This window comes from Syngnathus leptorhynchus, chromosome 14, assembly GCF_054491065.1.
Source record: "Syngnathus leptorhynchus isolate UIUO chromosome 14, UIUO_Slep, whole genome shotgun sequence".
NCBI classification, from domain to species: domain Eukaryota; kingdom Metazoa; phylum Chordata; class Actinopteri; order Syngnathiformes; family Syngnathidae; genus Syngnathus; species Syngnathus leptorhynchus.
Window position 1 is genome coordinate 3,489,469 of NC_141208.1, and position 19,126 is coordinate 3,508,594.

The following is a 19,126-nucleotide window of genomic DNA, read 5'->3' on the forward strand; positions in this document are numbered from 1 at the left end:
ACAGGTTGTATGCGTCGGCGGACGTTTGAGCGGGATAGCATGAAACGCTCCCAAATGGTGAATGCTCCAAACAGTTGAATTGGAACTATTTCAATTGGAATGAAAAGGCAAGACTTTGTTTTCATGGCGACAGAGAAAGTAAATGTTTGCGGACTTCATCTACAAGTCAAGGTAAGACCATACAACCTTTTAAATTGACCCAAAATGACGATACAAAAATCAAGTCCAGGATTTTGGGCCTATTATTTTGTCGAGCAATCCTTATGTTAAGTATTTCGGTTCCAAAAATGTTTGTCATCCCAGGCCTAAATTATTTTTGGTGACATTTTTTTGCGCAACAATGATGTCGATTGCACTTGCCAATTTGTTCCCTTTATTTACCCTAAAATTACCCACCATGTCACTCATTTTAAAAATGTCACTCGCCATGTTATTGTTGTATTTTATCGACCGTCTTGGTTTGATTTGTTGCCTTCCTGCATTTTATCTTCTCATCATTTGTGACATTTTCTCATTTCAAATAATATTTCAGCATGATAATGATAACAAGTAGGAAAAAAAGATACTCAAATTCGATCAGTTTATTCTTTTTTTCATCCAAAGCTTTGCTCACCTAATATGAACGCGGCCGAGTGCATCACCATGGGTGGCCACTAGAGGGAGACGTTGCTCTGACTTTAGAATGACACCAAGAACCACGCAGTACTCGTTGAAGCAAGTCAAACAGTCACGCCCTTTTTTGACCATTTTCATCCATACAATGACAATCAAAACTGACGTTATACTGTGCAAAGATCTTTTATTTGGTGTAATGTGCACAGAACACCAAAAGTGACGTTTTACATTATGTAGAAATGCATTTTCAAACAAGTAAACCACCAAAAATCATTGTTATCATCCTTGTATGATTGAAGGGAGAAAAAAAAACTAATTTCCACTAGTAGCGTGTATTAACAAAAGGTGCTCCAAAGTAGCAAAGCATAACTTGCAATCATCATTTTACTGGGCCTTTCACAGAACTGCTCTCTTCCTCAAAAGTGGTTTACTTGGCGTCATCTTCCTCGTTCTGATATGATGCTCGAATTCCTTTCGTCCACTTGCGGCCATTTTCCTGTGATGCCGGTCAGGCTCTACTTCCTGTGATGTTCTTGTAATGCTGGTCACGGGAGTCCTCGTTCTCTAAGTGTTATCTGTTTGATGGAATCCATTGCTGTCATTTTTTTGTTCAGGTAGTGCTGGTCCGCTTCTTGATGGTGGTCTATGTCCTGCAGTCCTGGTCTACTTCATGTTATTAGCCCGTAAATGCGCTCTACTTCCTGTCATCTTCCTGTCACGGCAGTCGTCTCTCTTTCACGGTTATCTAATTCCCGTAATCTTCTTCTAGCTCGGCTTTCCTGGCGTAGGCCTTCTCGGCCGGCCCCTCCTTCTCTGTCTCTGCCACGACTCGGGTGTCAGCAGTCTCGGGTTGGGGCTGCGGCTGCGGCACGATGGACACCTCGGCCTCGACCTCAGCATCGGCCCCCTCTTGGCCCTCGGCCACGGCTCGTTCCTTCTTGATTTTGATCTTGAAGTTCTCTTTGGTGGGCGCCTTCTTGGCGATGTTCTCCTTGAAGCGCTCGCCGCTCTGCTTGATGCGCTCGCCCGCCTGATGCATCTTCTCGCGCCGCTCGGGCGGCATGACCTTTTCGCCAAGGTTGTGAATCTTGGTGCCGAGGTTGTCTTTGGTCTTGCTCATGTTTTCCTTGGAAAAGGCTGCCTTCAGGGTCTCGGTGCTCTTCACCATGGACTTTTTGAATCGCGCCGCCCGGGAGGGGTCGGCCTCCTCGGCGCTCAGGCACTCCTCATCCGAGGAGAGATCAGCGGGGATGTCGTAAGAATCGGGCTCCAGCTCCAGAGCCTCCAGTCCCCCCTTGGGGCTCTTGGTGACGGCCACCGACGGGACCTCGGCCTCGCCCTGAAGAAAGTACAAGCAAGGATTGAATTCCAAAGCGGATGAAATTTTTGCCGTCTCTGGGAAGCATAACGATGCATAAACGTAGCCTCGGAATGCTAACGGCTAGCCGAACACTGCCCGTGACTGTTTCCATCCACGCTGAGGATGGACAAAGGATGAAGCTCCCGGCGCTTTGGCGTCACCCGGTGTTGAGCGGGCACATCGCAGTTTGCCCAACATCTCCTGCGCTGTCGACGGCAGGTGGTTGTTCTCTGGGGCCGGCCGGGCTGGCGAGAGGCTCAGAATAGGACCCTCTGTCAAAGGTCGCCAGCAGCAGCTGCCAGCTGAGCTCCGGTTACACTCGACCGAAGCACGAGCAATGAAAGGAAACCCTTCGTTTGGGAAGAAGCACTCTTTCAACTCATATTTGCTTTTATTTTGAAATTCTGCTTGCAACCGATCCCCGCAAAAGCAAAGTTAGGTGTAGAAGATAAGGAACAAGAGCAAATGGGGTTTAAAGAAGAGGAGGATGCCATGCAAGTAGTGTGAGGTGAGCAAAGGAGGAAAGATGTCCAAAAGCAAGGTTTGAGGAGGATAAAAAGGAGGAAGTGAGAGGGAGCGAGCTTGTTGAAGATGAAGAAAGGTGTGGAGAAGAAGATGCAAAGAATAAAAAGCATGCCTCCGACCTGGTAGATGACCACTCTGAACTTGTTCCTGGTGAGCAGCTCATCCTGGGTGCTCTCCACCTTCTTGACACGACCGTTTTGCTTCTCCACGCGGGCTCGCACATCCTTGACATTGGCGCTGACTTTGCGCGTCTTCTGCAGCAGTTTATCCAGGCAGCCGCTGGTGTCGGCGTGCTCCTTGGCCAACTTGAGCACGTCGCCCTGGATGCCGCGGATGTTGTTCTCCAGGTCCAGCTGACGCTCTTCCATCCGCTGCTGGCCCGACTGCACGTTGTCGATGATTCCGGCTACCCGCTCCAGCAGAGACAAGATGCTCAGGGCGCTGATGGGCTTCCCTTCCTCGTCCTCCATCCCCACGATCTCCAGCTTCTCCTGAGCGGCGTACTTGTGCTGCTCCATTTCCTCCAGAGGCTTCGACTTTGGGCTAGTAGCTGTCTATGGGGTCTAAGGTTCTGGCTGTGGATAAAAGCCAATGGTTATGGGGCAGTAGGTTCTGTTTTTCTTGAAGACGCCAGGTCTGGGACCAAGAAGACTCCAGCGTTGGCTTTGGGAATGAATACTCCAACTATGGAGAAGAAGGTTTCAGCAAAAGCTGGGCAAAAATTTCACTGGCTCTGTGGTATAAGGTTCTCTCTACAGGAGAACAATTCTATGGCTTCCAGAAGATCCAAGCACAGTGACCCGCTGGGGCGACCAGTCGCAGGAAAGAGGGGAGACTCCCCCCACCCTCCCCCTGGTTAAAAAAGGCAACATGATCTTGCTCTCATCCCGCAGTGAGGTCGGTCGCTAAAAATAAAAGTCCAGGAATGAGACAGACAAGTTTGAAAATTATGGAGCTCCAAGTCCTGCTGGGATTGGTCTCCCTTTTCCCCCCACTATTTCATGGTGTAAGAAAAGCCCACTGTTGAGCGACATTTACGTCAACACTTTGGCTTGAACCACCCCACCCCACTAAGTAGAACCCCCAAGACGGACTGGCTGGTTTATTTCGGGAAGACTTGCGCTCTGAACAGATCGCTTTAGGGCTTTGACTCGTGGGGAATGTGAACGGTCGCCCGTCATAAATGACTTGCATGCTACCTGAAAGGCAAAAATCTCTATTCAGCTTTTTCATTTTTTAAGAGCAACAACTTTCAAGTAACTACTACTTCCTATTTGGTGCAAAACACAAACTTAGCAACAGGAAATAACTGTCGAACAACTGGACGCGCGCACACATGCTATTAAGTCTATATTTACAGTGGTCGTCGTCCCCCACTCATAAGATTTAAAATCTTTTCTCATTTCACAGGCGGGCAAATGACACTTTGGCGTGAAAACAGACAAACGCGAAGCCATTTGTGTGAACAAGTTTTTATTAAAAGTTTACATGCAAGTCAACACATTCAAGTCACGTTAAGACGACCAATCACTACAAGACAAACGTTGACGGACGGAGGGAGGGAGGGGGCCGCCATCATTGAGGTGCAGGCTGGTGAGGATTAGCAAAACAAAGTGATGAATTTGAGACGAGTTTTCCAACTCATAACCTCCTCGGTGACCCCGCCCGCTTAGCGCCAGTTGGCTGCTACATGCTATGCTAATGAACACAGCACAACATCACGATAACAATCGTTTCTTTTCCAACCATATATGAATATCTTGTTGGGACTCTAAAAAAATGTTTTGTGATTGTCGCTGTGGCTCTCCTAAAACAAAAAGAAACCCCAAATATTTATGCTGTCAAATAAGCGCAAACGGAATAAGAAATACAGCGAGAGCTTGCAAAGCTAAAGGCGCTAATGGCCTGGGACTAAGGTGTGTGTTTGGGCGTGCGGATTTGTCTTTGTGTGTGCCAGTGGTTCTCAAACTGGGATCCCCTAAACCAGGACGCCAGCGAGCTGGAATGTGATGGCTCTGCAAAACAATGGACTGCCTTTTTTTTTTTTTTTTTTTAAAGGTGGCTTTTCCACAATAAAAGGTGTAATATTAGCTCAATTAAAATTAAGTTGTTGCCTTGTGGGAGCCATTGATGGGGTAGGGATAATCCGCCCATTATTTGAATCGCTTTCTCCTCACGAGAGCCACGGGCGCGTCGGACCCAACCCCAGCTGACTTTGGGTAGTAGGCGGGGGGACACCCTGAACCAGTTTGCCAGCCAATCGCAGGGTACACAAAGAAGAACAGAAACTTGCATAAGATTACTATTTTTCATCCCACCAACAAAAAAACTTTGGTGCCATGAGATACAAGTTAAATTTTGAAAACCACCTCTCATCCTTAAAATAAATACAAATGGAATTAATCTGTTCCAGGGGCCCCAAAACACCCCAAATTCATAAGAAATACTGCACCCAGCAGTATTGCAGCATATAAAAGCAACGCAAAGAACACCTTTCCTCCCTTCTGTTGGAAAAACAGCCTAAAGCGCCACCTACTGGTCTTGTTTAATTGCAAGAATTTTGAGGTGGCCTGGATGTGGGAAACTTTGTTTGGCTCCAGCCTCGGAAACACATTCGTCCATCCAATTTGGGCGGCGCCTCGTGAGTCAAGGCACTGCTGTAGGCATCACCCCAAACAAAAAAATGACATGCGTGCAGTTGTTTGATTACGAGTCCTTGGACCCAAAACGTTTGAGAACCCCTGGTAGAAACATTCCTGCTAGCGCCGAGACATCTTTCCTGTCATGGAAGCAGGCTGACAAAGTCCAAAACCCAAACGTGACATATTGCGATCAGAAATGAAACCGACGACACAGCAAAGACGCCACGCGACAGCCGTCATCATGTCGACTCAAGTCCCGACAGAAGAACTGCGCCGGTATGACTGACATTGCCTCGCCCTCGTTGTTATCGTTAGTTAAAAGAACGCGTGGTGACGGAGAACCTTTCATTTGGTGGTCCGTGTTTCCAAAATCAGAACGCAGGATGCGCCGGCATTCCTCAAAGTTGTTCAAAGAGGAAAGGAAGAAGAAACGAGGCGGCCCCTGCTCCTCGTCTTCTCCAGCGCTTCTTTGACAAATAAAAAGGAGGGGGAGGGGCTATACCATCCGAGAGTTAGTGTCTGCAGAAAAGTGTCCCAGGTTGTGTTTGTGGCGACGCCCACGGTTGTTCTTTGGACATTTCCTGAAAGGGAGCGCACGCACACACAAAATGGAGTCAGTTTGTTAGGTGGCATCTAAGTGAGCGAGCGAGGGCGGTCGGTGCACGTACCTGCTGATGCACATGATAACGGCGACGATGACAGCGATCTGCACGGCGCCGATGACCGATGCGATCAGGACGTAATGCAGCTTCTGGCCACTGGGGACCACGTAGAGTACGTTGAAGTCCTGAAGCTCATCGCAGCGCGCGCCTTTGTAGCCCGAATCGCACCTGCGCATGCCAACGCAAACGCCAGTCAAACGAAGGCGGAGAGCCAACGGAAATCACGCCGGCCTCACCTGCAGACCGCCACATCGTGCTGCATTTCGCAGCGCCCGTGCAGACACAAGGCCGGGTGCCGGTCGGCGCCGCAGCTGCCCATGTGGAATCCGTCCTTGTGCTCCAGTCCTTTGGTTTCTGGCCAGTCAAAGCAGAGCGGTCAGGGCGGGAAGCCAGGTGGCGGATGTGTGCAGCGTCCCAGCGGCCTTACCCAGGACGTTGACTTTGAAAAGGCCGCCGTCGTCCTTCCTGATCGCTTTGTCTTGTTCGGCCGGTGAGCAACCAAGAAAAAAAAAAGAGACCGAAATAGATGCTGGCTTGAGTTGGGGATGCGGCCACAAGGGGGCGGCAGAGATGCTCTGGCAAAAAACCGCCCTTCATAAAGATTGAGCGGTGATTCAGCTACTTCACAACTTGGCGCACCTCGACACTTGCCCAGGTGCTCCACGTCGATCTGCTCTTGCTTCATGCAGGACGCCTCCCGCACCAAGCACGGGCTGTCGTAAGAAATGCCGTCCGTAGCGCAGACGGGGTTCTCGTTGTGGCCGCTGCAGTCGATGTTGCAGATGCACCTGAAGATGGCCACAAGAGGGGAACATGGGTGCCCCCTGTCGGAGACGCCGTTTTGCGCAGGCCCCCCGGGTTTGTTTTTTGTCATCTCTCGGAACACGTGGTCCCGTCCAGAGTAGACAAAATGATTCTTCTTCTCTCCCGTCGATCGGCGTTTGGATACGCGCCACCCGAGCTCGGTCAAGCATCCTGGATTTTGTGCAGATGGCGTGCCTGCCTCACTCACCACGTGTCCTCTGCGTCGACGTCACATTCAGCTCCGTATTTGCACGTACTGCACTTGCTGTTCTTGATCACATCGGGGGCAGAACCTTCTTCGTCGTCTTCTTCTTCATCTGAGAATGAGGACAACAAAAACAAGTGGAAGAAGAACTCACGGGATGCCCAACACGGGTGCTGAATACTTTACCGCCGCTTTATTATTTAACAAAAGATCCATGACTCACCGTCGGGATTTCCGGAACCCGAGCCAGGATCTGTGTGGGGGACATTGAACAATGTTATCAATTTGCGCACATCAATTTTCAAATGAAATGGTAAAGAGTTGAGGTTGTGATTTGGACAGGTGGCGCTAAAGAGAAGCTTGACCGTCAGAACAAGGTCCGTGGGCCACCCTGGAGATGACCCGCTGCTGCTTGCAGGACGCTTGGCGCCGGTAGCACTCGTTTTGATACGTGTCCCCATTGGAGCCGCACACCGGAACGTACTTCTTGTGGCACTGAAACCGAGACAAAAGAAAACCACGTCCGAGACAGCCAATTAAGAGAAGCCACTATTGTCCACGTCAATCTCGGGTAAGGTGATTAAACAATCGCCACCCACCTGGAACTGACACACGCACTTGGGCTGCGAGCGGTCATCTCGGCACACGCCTCCGAAGCGGCAGGTGGAACGGTCGCACGCCACCGGGTCACTCTTCTTCTCGGTCGCACCCGAACCTTGATGAGAGTGAAAAGCAGCCGCGTCTGCTCCGCCTCTGTCTCGTCGCCCGGTCGGGGCGAACTCAGATTGGCGCTTTGCATCATTTGCCGATTGCATATAGCGCAACTCCATTTTGAAAGTGGCGCCGCGTCCATCGAGCCAAGATGGCGGCCGTTGTCACCGCCGCGCGTTTACGAGAGGCCGTAAAAGTGACAAACGGCAGCGCCACAGAGAAAGCCTCCCAATGACACGACATTGGGTTTCCTGCGCTCAGGAAGCGAGAATTGAATATTGATCGCCGTCGGCATCACAGCGAAGACACTGGCCAATCGCAAGTGGATTCATCAATGTTGCCGGAGCCACGTGAGCGCTTGCCAGTTATCCGTCCATCTTGTAGTGCTTCTACCTACCTGTGGATTTCACTGCCGCTTCTCCTCCCAAATCAACTGAGGGACCGCTTGGTGTTGGCCATCGCACCCGTATTGAGTGGGTTGCCACTCCAAAAAACAAGGGGCTGCTCATCGTCAGGATACAAAGAGACAACCGGTGGACTGACTCTCAAGTGGCTCAAAAATGGACCACGATGGACTGGTCGCCAAGCAATGTCACAACTGCCATATTGACAAACTTGGAGCCCGACGAGTGCCGACTGTAAGGCAGACGTCACCCGTTCGCCAGATCTATTCCTTCAATCTTTTTTTTTTTTTTAACTCAAACAATTTGACCAAACGAATCTGTCCGTGAGCTGCGTTAACGTCATCATTCAACACATGTTGAACGCACGACAATCTTTTGACATTTGACTAATGGCTCTGGATGAAATGTTTCCCACGTGTCGTCTGCCGTTGTTGTCGAATTGATGGTGGCGGGTTTTGGTCCCATAGAGCGCGTGCGCGCGCCCCAGGAGAGTAAAGGATGCTGCAGGTTGCACGAACGCGGACGCGCGTCCCCGTGAGAAATAAGCAGCCCTCATCCCGATGATGAATGATGAAAAGCAAGCGAATGAGCGAGGCAGGCTCATCTTACCTGCACACAGCTTTCCTTGACACTCTCCGCCGCCCTGAGTCTGGTAGGACGCGCGCGCCGCAGGCACGCCGAGCAGCGCCGGCAGCAGCAGCGGCAGCAGCAGCAGCAGAGACGTGCGCGGTCCCAGCAGGCGGCAAAGAAAGCTTTCCGCGCCTGACGCCATCGTGCGGGACAATGAGGAGGAATTAGAAGAGGAAGACGGACGAAGGAGGAAGATGACGAGAGGGCGATCACGAGGCGGAGAGCATCGTGGCCTCCGCGTGTCCTCCTTCTCGGCGTGCGCGCGCGTGCGTGCGTTCGTGCTGGTGTGCGTAGTTACTGCGCCTTAAGCTCCGCCTACTTCCCCGCACGGAGGGCGCGTGCGCGGAGGGAGGAGGAAAAAGAGAAAGAACAACAAAGAGAAAAACTGGGAGACAGTGCGACACCTTGCAGGCCTAGTGGTTTTGCACGTCTGCCTCGCAGTCCATTGGTTCACAGTTCGAATCTGGCCTTGGAATTTCCTGGCTGGAGCTAGCATGTTAGCTTATACGTGATCGTTTACGCATAGGGTTAGGGTTGTCAACCGTTTTGTCTATATGGGACCGCTTAGTGACTTTTTCAATTGGCATGTGCCCCTGACCCGAAACCACTTCAGTTTGTCATCGAGAACTCAGTTGGACTTGAGTACAGATCTGGCTGAGGTTTTAACTAATCTTTGTCTAACTAATCTTTGTCCGCCTCGCCGACCACTCGGAAGATTGAAACCAAATCTCTGATTATTTGGCGCGCCATATGTCAACGTGCATTTTGTGGCGTGGCCATGGACACGCTACTTACGGCACAGTGATAACATGCCTCCGAGGTGCTTGTTAAATGTCCATGGTTGTTCTGCGCTTTACATATCATGCAAATTTAATGTGGTTAAACTATGTTGTATGATGCGGAGGTGGTCAGCGTGTGGTCATCCTGCGACTCGGTCGCCCTAATCGGTCGCATCCATCTGCACCCCCCGCGGAGCAGCGGAGGGATAATGCGGACCATCCCGCGGAGGGTGCAGGCGGGGGTCCGGCTTGGCCCGTACCACAGAAAACACCCTGGCACACGCACTCAGCAAGTTAGCCACTTATAAAATGCTACTTCCTCAAACGTCTAAAGTGGTGTTGCCTTCTTAGTGACACTAAGTGGAAGGAAAAAATTGCTTCTGTGTTTTTTAAGGTGTGCGCCAACGTGTTGGGCCGGCCCGGGAATACCAACATGACCGGATCGGTCAACTCTGTGCCACGCTGTGTGAATGGAGGCCAACACAAACAAACAGCCACATGTCAAACAAATTGAAGGTCCCAAGACTGCGTGTTACAAAAAAAAGTTCTCGCTGATAGGGCCGGCCGGCCTGACTTTCCCTCAAAGGTAAACAAGCGCCACGCCTGGAAACACACACGAGAAGGTCATGTTGTAAAAATCATCCCCTGGATTGATTAAAGTTCCTGTTTGTTGTGAAAACCAGACGTGGTCTTCAACTCATATTTGCAAAATGCCCCCCCGCCAGCCGTTTGATAGCCGAGCCCAACTCGTCTTTGCTCCTAAGGCTGGGAGAAACTCGGTTTGGTCCCGGCGCCCTCAAGTCTCAAGCAGACGAACGGGTCACCCGGTGGGCAAAGCCGAAGGAGCAAACGAGACGGCGTTATTGGATGAGAAGAAGGGGTTTTGGCTAATCGGGATGAGAAAGAAGGCCGACAGACCGCGACAAAGAGCGCAAAGAGGATTTGCTTCCAATCCACTTAGGAGAATCTTTCTTCCTTTTCCAGCTTGTTAGTCCTTGCGGTGGACACGGCAGCAGCCGCGCAACTCGTGATTTGAGCGGTCGTAAATTCCAACGCCTCGAAAAGCAGCCGCTCCCTCTGAACATTCCTCCTCTTGTTATTTCAACGCGGCTCCTGAAAAGTCCCACCGGCAGAGGGTCAGTCTCCCACCGGCGTAACCGTGACGACCGTGGACAAACAGCTGCTCGTGATGGGATGTATTGTGCCGACAAATGCGGCAGCTCATTTTGGATGTAGAAGTGTGATTTGTGGTTATCGTGGAAAACAGAGAATGACACTGACACTTGATGACACTTCTCAAATTAAAAAAAAATTCTGACTCTTCTAGATAATCAATCACCCTTCGTTTGTGTGGGGTGCTCCAAGGTGGCCCGCAGATGGACACCACTGATATAATCCATAGTGTGCACAATGCTGACACTCAATGCAATGTTTCAATTGTAAAGCACCTAAATGTTTTTGCAACGTTCATAATGCATGTGCAGTGTTTGAAATGTTTCAATATCTAACAGGTGATTTTTTTTTTTTTTTTTCCGTTTGCCCTTGACACTCAGCCAACTTAACATTTTTCCAGCCGCGACGCGGTGAGAAAGCTCCAGCTGTGAGCGTCGTCAACGTTGTCTCATGTAGTTTTTGTAGCTCCTTTGTGACACATTAGCAAACCAATATGTGTATTCAAACAACTTGATTATTTACTGCTATTTGCTGGGGATTGGGACCAGACCAGACCAGACCATCAGCCAATGTGAGGTCACACAGTACAGTCGGGGCCCAGCAGGTAGAACGTATCGTCAGGTGACTTAAGGGCCCCCGGTTCAAATCTCCGCTCCCACACTCTGCGAAAAGGCCAAACTTCAAGTTGTCTGTTCTTGATTGGAACTGATTCCGCGTTAAATGAACGCGTCGGTTCACGAGTGACACCCTATTTCATAGACATGGGCGCCAGCCAATCACAAGCCGAGTCTTTGTGCGTCGCGCCGCCCGCTCTGTCTCTTCACACGGCTCCTCAACTTTAACTAGTCTATTTGATTTCCCGCAGTAAGCAAAGGCACAACTGAATCCACTCTGAATCCCTTTTGGGGCGAGTAGCACCGCGCGGGAGGAGAACGACAGACAACAAGAAGGTGAAATTGACTTTCCACGCGTGGACGCGGCTCCTTTCGTCGTTGGCGCGGCCGCGATGGCGGCGGCGTTGTTTCCGGGTTGAACGCCTATTGTGCACACGGCACCGAACTGGGCTACTTGGTGCCGAGCGCACAAAGCAACGTGCTTGTGTTTATGTTCTGCGGGCTCACTTTGACGTCGACGCATCTCGGGTTAAACGCGTACGATGGATTGATTCGGTGACTATTTTGAAGCAGTTCGGAGGCCGCGGCATCAAGGCCGTCTCCTCCGCTTCTTCCCCCTGCCAGCCGGCCGTGACGTGCCCAAGCGTCCTCGTTGGTAGTCGACGCTAATCTGCGCTAGCTCGATGGTAAGGCGGCTTGCTAACGTGTGGCTGTTGCAATAAATACGAGTGGAAATATACTCGTCTTGAAAAGGATGAGTCGCCGCCGTCACCGAGCGTGACGCACCCATAGTCCGTGCAGAAAAGTGCTCATATTAAGTGTGAGCGTCTCGCGAGGAAACTATTAAGCAGCTCAACATTTTCAATCGAAAATAAATGAACAGGACGCTTTTCTTCAATTCGGCGTCAGTAGTAACACTAACAGGCATTGCTCCATTTTCCAGCTGTTATACCTAATCTGGAAGTAACGTCATTTGGTGTTTTACTAACTGACATTTTTGTTCATTTCAATAAATACTTGAAGGTGAACGGATGACCCTGAATACTTTTAATGTCCTGGCCACATTCTGATCATTGCGGCTCCGGCCTCCACACAGTCGCTGCAACTTCACATATGTTCCCATCGCATCCCAGAAACATTTTTGGAGGATCTATTATCAAAGGCCACTCTTTCAGCTTTCTTCTCAAAGCACTACTGACATTACAGACAAACGTTACTTTGAAGTTATGGTTCATTTCCTCGTCTCCTCATTCCTTTGTTTCCTAATTGCTTCGTCACTTTTAGTGTGTCCTCGCCTCCTTGTTTCCTAGTTTCATTCTTCAGGAGAACAGCCCGTTATTACTCTGAAGAGACACTTGGAGGAAAATCAAGCATGCACTAAGACTCTTCCGTGTCGCCGGTTGTGGCTGAATGCTGGTTTTGTCCCGCAGAAATGCGGCAGGAGACAATCCGGGCTGTCCTGGTTCTGGTCCAGCTCGCGGCGATCGTCTTGACGACGGCACCGTCGGCCAACGATGTCTCGGTCGGCCCCACCAAATGCGTCGACAGCCAACGCATTTCGTCGGCGGTTGTAGACGCGCAGCTGGCCGAGAAAAACCAGAAGAGACACCTGGAGGCGTTGTTTGACAGGTGGGCACCTCCCGCCTTGGAAATGGGCTCGCCGCAACTTTGTGTTTGGAAATATGCCAAAAGTAACAAGTTTGTAGAATAACATTTTCAAAGATAAATGTCCAATTTGTATTTTTGTATTAAAAAAAATGATTGTCTTTTTTCACGTTATTGAAAATGTTCCAAATAGTAACAAGCTGTATCTGTCAATTTGTTTACTTTTTTTTTTTCATTTGGTGATTAGAATATGACAAGAGGCCGCCTGTCTTTTTTTCAGGTACGGCGAAAACGGGAGCATCTCCCTGGTGGGCCTGACGCGGCTCTTGCGCAGCGTGGGCTTGGACCGCATCAGGAGCGTGACGGTGCAGCACCGCCATCATGACGAATCACAGGCAGCCTCCGCCAAAGAGAGGCAAAGGCGGAGTGCGGACGATGGCGAGGAGCAGCTCGGGGCCACTGGATCGGTCACGGCTCGTCAGACGCGCGCGGTGGCAGATCACGTGCACGACGAGCACCACGATGACCACCACCACGATGACCAACACGACCATCAGCATGTTGAGGTGCCGCTTTCAAATTTTGCCTTCATGCAAGTCATGTCATATTTGGAGGTGGCACAATGGATCGATTGATCCGTGGGAAAAGTCATCAAGAATTCTGCAATCAACTTGAATGCCCTGGTTTTGTCTGAAGACTGGTGACCTTGCGTTTTGTCGTCGTGCTTGCTCAGTGCCAGAACGCGTCCAGCTTGTTGTGGTCGCACGGCATGACTCAGGAGGGTGGAGTGGGCCCAGACGACCTGTCCCTCCTCTGCCCGGCGCTCCTGCACCAGATGGACGCCGGCGCCTGCATCCTGCACCATGGTAAGCCAGCCTCAATGGAAGGCTTGTGTATCGTTCCGCATCGATTGCAGCGTTTGGGTCCAGCGACAGCTTTTGTCTTTGTCCGCGATTTGCACCTTCAGGCTATTCGAAATGTCTGTTTCCTCCTCAGATCATCGTGACCACGATCACCATGACGACCAGAACGAGAGCAGCAAAAACATCATGGCAGGTGACTAGCGGGGGCCTCGGCGGGAGGTGAGCAGTTCCGAGCGGAGACTGATTTGTGGCTTGTGCCCGGCCATCAGCGTGGCTGGGAGGCTTCCTGTCCATCACAGTCATCAGCCTGCTGTCGCTTGTGGGCGTGGTGCTGATGCCGCTCATGAATAAGGTCTTCTTCAAGTTCCTGCTCAGCTTCCTGGTGGCGCTGGCCGTGGGCACGCTCAGCGGCGACGCCTTCCTGCACCTCATTCCCCACGTGAGTGCACACGGGCTCACTTTTCACCTCCTGATTTGGTCCCCAAATGGATGCTCGGCTAAAACTGAATAAGTCTGTACCTGCTACGGAGGGACGGCCTTCCTCGCTCGCGACGCGTTGCACCAAAGTGGCATCTCACGGCCGCTTTGCTTCCTGCTTTCCAGTCTCAGGTGGGCCACCAGCATTCTGAGCACGAGGAGCACGACGAAGACGACCTGGACGGCATGTGGAAGGGTCTGACTGCTCTCGGCGGCGTCTACTTGATGTTTCTCATCGAGCACTTCCTCACGCTTGGAAAAATGTACAAGGAAAGGAAGAAGAGGGTAAGACATTGTCATGATGACAAGAGCCTCGAACTGTAGCTACCTCCACATTGGACTTGAATTGACTCATGGAATCGCTGACTTCTGACTTTGTTGCGTTCAGGAACGGAAGAACAAAGACAACCTGGAAAAGCCCCTGGCCCTGATGGACTGCCACCCAAAGCCGAGCCAAGGTGAGTGCGTCTGAGCGGTCCCGACAAATCGACTGAAATGTTTTTGATGAAACGTCAAGCAGTTTGAGCCGCCGCCTTGGTGCTCCCGCAGAGGCCGAGCCCAACGGCGCCGGGGTGTTTGAGGACGGCGTGGCGGAGGAGGAACAGGTGATGCTGAAAAAGCCGTCGGAGGTGGCAACGGGAGGCTACACGGCAGAGGACTGCGAGAACAAATGCCACTCTCACTTCCACGACACGGTGGGCCAGGCCGACAGCCTGCACCACCACCACCACGACTACCACCACATCCTCCACCACCACCACTCGCAGAACCACCACCCGCACAGCCACAGCCACTCGTACCCACAGCACCACTTCCAGCAAGCCGGCGTGGCCACGCTGGCCTGGATGGTCATCATGGGCGACGGCTTGCACAACTTCAGCGACGGCCTGGCCATCGGTGAGCCGCCGCCCCTTTTCCTCACGCTTAACAGTCATCGTGACCGACTCCCCGACCCAAAAGTTAGAAAAGTTCAACGAAGTTAGTTAAAAGAAAGCTGTCATTGCCAAAATGGTTCCAAAGGCCAAGCGACGCACAAATCCACCTCCGGGCCAGGGCATTGATCGATTGATTGATTGATTGATTGATTGATTGATTGATTGATTGATTGATTGATTGATTGATTGGTTGATTAACAGGTGCAGCCTTCAGCGAGAGTTTGTCCAGTGGCCTAAGCACCTCGGTGGCCGTCTTCTGCCATGAGCTTCCTCACGAGTTAGGTGAGTTCGGCCTCCCTCCCTCCCTCCCCCCCTTCCCTCCGCTGACCTCTGCTTTCTTTGCCTCAGGTGACTTTGCTGTCCTGCTGAAGGCGGGCATGACTGTGCGGCAGGCCGCTCTCTATAACCTGCTATCGGCCGCCACCGCCTACCTGGGCATGGTGATGGGCATCCTCATTGGCCACTATGCTGGCGACGTCTGCATGTGGATCTTCGCCCTCACCGCTGGCCTCTTCATGTACGTGGCACTCGTGGACATGGTGAGTGACCGCGGGCCGAACGCGACGCTTTATTTTTCAAGTGATCGGGTGGAAGGGGAATGAATGGGCAGTGGAATTTTGGTGGTGATGTGGCCATGCTCTAGGTGCCAGAGATGTTGCACAACAACGGCGGCGGCGAGCACGATTTTGGCCACTGCGGCTACTTCCTCCTGCAGAACGCCGGTATCCTGCTGGGCTTCGGCATCATGCTCCTCATCGCTGTCCTGGAGCACCGCATCCATTTGGATCTGCACTTGTGACGTGGGCGCCGCCGCCTTCTCGTCTTATGTTTGTCCCTTTGCCTCGTAGGGCTCCTTGGTGACGGGGCGACTCGAGTGCTAACCCCCCCCCCCTTACTTCTCCACGGCCTCCAAATTTGACTGGACCCTCAGAAACGGCCCATTTTTGTCAAACGTTAGGTCAAAATGTTACACGTGAAGTTGTTTTCTAACTTGTTTTCTCTAAGGTGAATATTTTTTTTACATAACTTGAAAATATTCATGTTTTGAACTCCTTGGGGATGTGCAACTCATTTTTATGTAGCCGTGGTTTCCCTCAGGGGCCGTTTTGACTGTGAAATTCACATCGATGTTTAATCTCTTCCTCTTCACTTCCGCCTGTCTTTGTTTGCCTTGGGTTGCAAGTGAGCCAACTCGGAAGTCTTTGGAGATGCCAGCAGGCATTTGGGCTGATTTTTCTTCCGTTTTGTCTTTTAATTCCACTCAGAGCTAGAGTTTGCTCCAAAACATCAGAGAAACCAAAGACAAGTCATATATTCTTTATTTTCTGCGTAGAACAAGTGTTAGATGTTAGTGCCGGGCTGATGAGAGGGAAGGGGAGTGAAGGCCCGTCCCCTGGTGGCCAAGACAGGCACAGCACAAAGAGCAGCATTGGCTTGATACAATGTGCCAAAAACAAGTTAAAAAATTACAGAGAAGTATTTTTCCGACACATGCCACTCACAACCCAAGGCACAGCTGCGTCTTTGTTTTTGACAACAAGTCATGGAAAATAATGATGACCAAATAGCAATATGACTTGTACAGTTGCTAAGAAAAATCTGTAAAAAAGTGTAAACAAATATTTGCCATGATGAAGACAACATTTTTTCTCTCTGGTTAGGTCAAAAAAAAATTGTGTCAAAGTTACATGAGAGCCTAAAACCAGTATTAAGGGTGGATTTTTTTTTTTTTACTTGAAGGTCCACCTGGTTACAGCAGCAGATGTTCTCGTTGCAAGTTGAATTTGTTTGCAAAGTGGCTCCGATCCATTGACATTCCTTATGACAAATAAACGTCATCTTCAACCAAGCCTCATCTTGTGAAACGACATTTGCTAACTTTCCATGGTCTCTCCTGAAGCTCCCAGTTTGGCGTCCCCCCCCATCATGCAATAGTATTTACATCCGCATGCTGGGGAAATACAGCGAAGATGAAAGTCCAATGTGTCCGCTCTTGTCATCCGTGAGCGTTGTGGCTCGGTTGGAGGCGCCGATCCTTGGGCACCACGCGCATGTTGGCGCACACCTCCTCCTCGGGTTGGCCCGGCATGGTGAGCGCCGGCCTGTCGAGCATCTGCGGGAGACACGAGACAACGAGAGCCAACGGTAAACCTATTATCTTTGCTGTCTTTCTAAATCTCATCATCTTATCATCATTGTCCTCTTCCTCATTGTCATTATTCTCATCATTATCATCTTCAGCCTCATCATCATCATCATCAATAACATCTCCAGCATCTTGACGCGGACGTCCATCCAACTGACCAGCGAACGGGACGGCGACTCCTTGCAGGAGTGGCGGTGTGTCCGGCACTGCACCGCGCACCAGAGGGCGGCGGAGGCGACGCCCGCCATGAGAAGCAGCGTCAGCACGGCCGTAACGGGACTCTCCCAGGAGGTGCGAGGACCTGTCGGGAAAGGATGAGAGGTGGGGGGGGGGAGTCAAATTGATCCACATTTGATCAATCTTTCACATGTTGTACCTGTGACCCGCACACATTGCTCTTGGTTATCTTGGCTGCGCAGTTGTTTGAGCAGCACACGCGCCCGGACGCAGTACACCGACTCTTCCCGCAGGTCGTCGACGTGCAGCAGCTTCTCCTCAGCCAAGATGCCGAACACGCGAGCCTGCGGGGCACCATTGACGGTGAAAACGACCACTTGACGCATTCGGGGTGAAGGCCAAGCTGACCTGGCGCAGGACGTCACCGCTCTGGCGCACCTCCACTTCGAGGAACGCCGTGGGCGGGGCCTCCTCAAAAGACACCAGGAGGGCATCGCCTACTGTGGACACCTTCATCAGGGGCGCCGTCAGCACGGCTAAAAATGAAGAGGGACATCGATGAGTGCGTCCACGGCGAATAGGCAAGGCTCCAAATATTCTCTTTTTCTTTTGCCATTTGCGACTTTTTTGAGGAGCAACTTTGCGAAGAAATTGATTTGTATTATGTGTGAGGCAGTCCCACAAAATCCCGGACGATTTTGAAATTCCCCCCGGACATCTTTGATAGGCCTCAAAAGTAGGACATGTCCGGGGAAAAGAGGACGTCTGGTCATCCGAGTTAAACATGCGATCTTAGCAATTAGCGCAGCTTCTCCGTTTTATCCCTCAGTGAGAATGAGAATCGGTGCAAATGAAGATCATTTTGTTCATTCTGTTCAAGGTGTACGGCAAAAGGGCTGATTTGGAACCTTGTGAGCAAAGTGAGAGCTTTGGTTAGCACGTTTGAGCCTTACTGTCCCTCCTGTTGAAGGGCGGCGAGAGCCTCGCCCACGCCGACGTTTCCGAGGCGCAGCGCGCTCGCACACGGATATTGTAGTCCGAGTCTGAGCCCAGGTCCAAAGTCTGGTCGCAGTGCGTGTGCGTCACGTCTTGACAATTGTAGGAGTTCAACCAGGTGCCGGCCCGGATTGTCGCCTCAAACTCGCTGCGCGGGGGGGCACAAACACAACAGGCAAACTTCTCCATAACTGTTTTCGTCACACTTTGGCTTTGTCATCTTTAATTTGGCCAAAATAACTATCAACCAAATGTGTTTTGCTTTGTTTTTCCATCTTAGTTTTTGGCTTTGAATTCAAATAACAGACTCATGTTGACAATGTGTTCGGGAATGTCACCCATCTAGTCGTCACGAGCCAAGAGAGTTTTTTGGTTTGGCATCGAGGTCGAGCGGTGGCCTCAAACCCGAAGCTTTTTCTCGTACGCCCGGCGTCCCGGCCACAGCATATGTAAAAAGCTAAGATGTGCAAAAGAGGTCGTATGCACACATGTAAAACGTGACGCACCCTTGGAACTGCACCGAGTAGAGCAGCGGCGTGGCGCACGGCGCCTTCGGGGGGCGCCACCGAAGAACGTGTATCACGTTAACCGAATCCATAGTCACGTGGGTCGGCGGCGGTAGTGAGCTCCACACATCTGAAGAAGAGGAAAATGGCCTTGACGTTACCGACGTTCCTTAATTGCTCGCCCGGCACGTCGGTTGGCCTCTCCGTCACTAAAGGTCACTTCTGTGTTGCTTGTGAAGCCAAAGTAGCATTTTCAAAGCTTCAAAACTGCGACCTCTCCACCCAATCACGCTTTGT

General features: G+C 51.2%; 5 protein-coding genes across 12 annotated transcripts in view; 2 read left to right on the forward strand and 3 right to left on the reverse strand.

Moving 5' to 3' along the window:
- slc39a6 (solute carrier family 39 member 6) lies at positions 1 to 16,854 on the forward strand. Of its 5 annotated transcripts, none has more exons than XM_085930965.1 (13): positions 1 to 171; positions 11,376 to 11,460; positions 12,555 to 12,753; positions 13,010 to 13,295; positions 13,463 to 13,595; positions 13,726 to 13,785; positions 13,862 to 14,031; positions 14,196 to 14,354; positions 14,458 to 14,527; positions 14,619 to 14,966; positions 15,206 to 15,286; positions 15,353 to 15,543; positions 15,648 to 16,854. In XM_085930965.1, exons 3-13 carry the CDS (start codon positions 12,557 to 12,559, stop codon positions 15,801 to 15,803), a joined length of 1,851 nt encoding a protein of 616 aa, XP_085787091.1. In that variant the 5' UTR covers positions 1 to 171; positions 11,376 to 11,460; positions 12,555 to 12,556; the 3' UTR covers positions 15,804 to 16,854. The 5 variants fall into 5 exon arrangements, with proteins under 5 accessions (XP_085787091.1, XP_085787093.1, XP_085787089.1 ...); XM_085930964.1 differs by lacking the exon at positions 1 to 171 and adding an exon at positions 11,286 to 11,303; XM_085930967.1 differs by lacking the exon at positions 11,376 to 11,460.
- Positions 780 to 3,308, reverse strand: cavin4a (caveolae associated protein 4a). The gene is made up of 2 exons (XM_085930134.1): positions 2,620 to 3,308; positions 780 to 1,954 (listed from the first exon to the last, which is right to left on the reverse strand). The coding sequence occupies exons 1-2, from the start codon at positions 3,016 to 3,018 to the stop codon at positions 1,361 to 1,363; spliced, it is 993 nt and encodes a 330-aa protein (XP_085786260.1). The 5' UTR covers positions 3,019 to 3,308; the 3' UTR covers positions 780 to 1,360.
- LOC147046044 (tomoregulin-1-like) lies at positions 3,969 to 8,715 on the reverse strand. The gene is made up of 10 exons (XM_085929960.1): positions 8,544 to 8,715; positions 7,413 to 7,528; positions 7,179 to 7,308; positions 7,037 to 7,066; positions 6,817 to 6,925; positions 6,444 to 6,592; positions 6,232 to 6,282; positions 6,041 to 6,158; positions 5,811 to 5,972; positions 3,969 to 5,723 (listed from the first exon to the last, which is right to left on the reverse strand). Exons 1-10 carry the CDS (start codon positions 8,698 to 8,700, stop codon positions 5,639 to 5,641), a joined length of 1,107 nt encoding a protein of 368 aa, XP_085786086.1. The 5' UTR covers positions 8,701 to 8,715; the 3' UTR covers positions 3,969 to 5,638.
- The window catches only part of il20rb (interleukin 20 receptor subunit beta), a 12,441-nt gene continuing 9,605 nt past the window's right edge, over positions 16,291 to 19,126 (reverse strand). For 3 of the 4 annotated variants that reach the window (XM_085930970.1, XM_085930969.1, XM_085930968.1), the window contains 6 exons: positions 18,830 to 18,959; positions 18,281 to 18,471; positions 17,736 to 17,863; positions 17,527 to 17,671; positions 17,309 to 17,451; positions 16,291 to 17,117 (listed from right to left, as the gene is read on the reverse strand). In XM_085930970.1, the coding sequence (XP_085787096.1) occupies positions 17,001 to 17,117; positions 17,309 to 17,451; positions 17,527 to 17,671; positions 17,736 to 17,863; positions 18,281 to 18,471; positions 18,830 to 18,959 (854 nt within the window). In that variant the 3' untranslated portion in view covers positions 16,291 to 17,000. The remainder of the gene's footprint in view (positions 17,118 to 17,308; positions 17,452 to 17,526; positions 17,672 to 17,735; positions 17,864 to 18,280; positions 18,472 to 18,829; positions 18,960 to 19,126) is intronic. The other variant, XM_085930971.1, reaches the window with a different exon arrangement.
- The window catches only part of cldn15la (claudin 15-like a), a 4,118-nt gene continuing 2,917 nt past the window's right edge, over positions 17,926 to 19,126 (forward strand). The window contains exon 1 of the mRNA XM_085930973.1: positions 17,926 to 19,044. The gene's annotated coding sequence lies outside the window, so the exon portion shown is untranslated. The remainder of the gene's footprint in view (positions 19,045 to 19,126) is intronic.